Genomic DNA, 2,159 nt, shown 5'->3' on the forward strand with positions numbered 1-2,159 from the left:
AAATATAAATGCGAGATGGATGGATGGATGTAGGCTAAAATGAATAGATATGGACGAAAGTCATAGATGTAGAGGACAGTCTGAAAGAACATACTTATTATTTTTTTTAATTACGCCGGATGAAATCGTGGACGAAGCTATACTAATATTATAAAGAGGAAATATTTGTATTTTTGTATGTATTGAACTCAAAAACTACTGGGGATATTTTAACAATTCTTTCACCATTAAAAAGCTACGTTATCAGTGAGCAACATAGGCTACATTTTTTATATTCACGAGGGCGAAGTCGCGAGCAACAACTAGTAATATAAATGCGAAAGTTTAGATTGAATATTTGCTACTGCTTGTCTCTAAAACAACTTAACAGATTTATATAAAATTTGTCATAGATGTAGAGGATAGTCTGGACTATGTGTTAGTCTTTTTTTTGTTATTCCGTACGTACGAAGTCACGGGCAAAAGCTAGTAAACGACATTTTTACATTACCTTGAGTGCTTTCTTCAGTTCCTTAATATCAGCTTCCTTGTTCTCCAACTTGATGGTGAGGGTCTTTGTCTCTTCTAGCTGCTTCTTGACTAACTGAGCACGGACCACCACTGGTGGGGTAGGCTGGAAGGGATGAAACAAAAAAAGTATATAAAAAAACCCTTAACACAATGAGAGCATTTTTATTATTTAAATTATTTTGTCTGCATCTGACTGGTATTTTATATAAATAAAACACACATTAATAAGTACGAGATATTATTATACTAATCATACTAATATTATAAATGCGAAAGTTTAGATGGATGTTTGTTAGAGTTTGTAGCCTAAACTGCTGAACGGATTTCGATGAAATTTGGGAGTCGCGGGCGAAATCTAGTATTATTATAAAAATCAAAAATAAATCACAATGCAGACATATAAGCCACATTACTTCGCCGATATAGCGAAGCAACTACCCATAGACATTTTAATTTTTAAATACTTTGCCCATATTAATAGACAAGTAAGAGGACGCGAAGTCAAATACTGCGTTCCCAGGTATAAATCTCCCTATCCTTGTCATCTCTTATAAGAATAGTGGGTAAGGCGAAGTGCAAAAGGAAGGGTAGGAGACATAACAGTCCTCTATGATACCCGATGAAGTAAATAGATGGAAGGGCGGGGTACATGATAGTCTCTATCTTTCCCTATGAAGATACTGCATGGAAGGGTAGGGGACATACATGTCCCTTACCCTTCCTAAAGAATATCGATCGTACCTTATCCTGCTGCACATTGGTGAGTGACATCATGTCATATTCATTATCCTGTGTGAAGGCAGCCAGCTTGTTGACATCCGATGACACCGCGTTCAACGCGTGCCGGATAGTACGCACCGGCCCGTGGTCATCCTGGCATATAAAATTATTTATACAGAACCTCGATAAGTTAAAGTCCAAGGGAAATACAAAATATTTAAAGTTATAGAGGTTTTAAGTTATTAATTATGTTGTAGGTTTTGTGCTCTGATGGAAAGGGAACATATTTTTTGAAGTTATGGAGGTTTTTATGTTACCGAGGTTTAAGTTATCGAGGTTCTACTGTATTACTTCTATTTACTAATACAAGATGTTTCAATGCGGCTTCATCCGCATTAAATTCTAAAAACTTTTATTACTTACATTTGTGAAATTCTGAACTGAAAAGTCAAAATTATAGTTACCATAATAACCTTGCTTCCTTAATGTTGGCAGCTTGTACTTTATGGTCCCTTTCCTACATGACAGCTTTTTTCAATTTATTTTCCTCATAAGTTTAATAGCGTGAAAACACACTTCTTTGTTGCCGAAGATGTAAGCAATTAGACCATATTTTGAATAATTATTTTTTTAATAAAAAGCCCTACTACACTTGGCTCACGCTTTAGGCTATATATTTAACGCCATTAAACTTAGAGGGTAAATATTTTGAATAAAAACCTTAATGTGAGAAAGAGACTATAATTTGCTGCCAACAAGGAAGCAAGGTTGTCATCATGTCATTTTGATTTTTGCTATTGATAATTTGACAAATGTAAATAATAAAACAAAATTTTCATAATTTCTTGCGGATGAAGTCGCACGGGAACAGCTAGTAAATAATATATCTTTACCTGTTGGTATAATTTATCAGTAGCGGCTGCCCAGAC

At 34.8% G+C, this 2,159-nt stretch overlaps 1 protein-coding gene across 1 annotated transcript in view; it reads right to left on the reverse strand.

Annotated features, from left to right (window-relative positions):
• Positions 1–2,153, reverse strand: part of LOC106103302 (dynactin subunit 1-like) — an 8,870-nt gene extending 6,717 nt beyond the window's left edge. Inside the window, exons 1-3 of the mRNA XM_013283035.1 lie at positions 2,124–2,153; positions 1,252–1,383; positions 491–613 (exon numbers count right to left, since the gene is read on the reverse strand). Coding sequence (XP_013138489.1) covers positions 491–613; positions 1,252–1,284 — 156 coding nt within the window. The 5' untranslated portion in view covers positions 1,285–1,383; positions 2,124–2,153. The remainder of the gene's footprint in view (positions 1–490; positions 614–1,251; positions 1,384–2,123) is intronic.
• Between the last annotated feature and the right edge of the window lie 6 nt (positions 2,154–2,159).

The sequence above is a fragment of the Papilio polytes genome, unplaced genomic scaffold (genome assembly GCF_000836215.1).
Source record: "Papilio polytes unplaced genomic scaffold, Ppol_1.0 DF823824.1, whole genome shotgun sequence".
NCBI classification, from domain to species: domain Eukaryota; kingdom Metazoa; phylum Arthropoda; class Insecta; order Lepidoptera; family Papilionidae; genus Papilio; species Papilio polytes.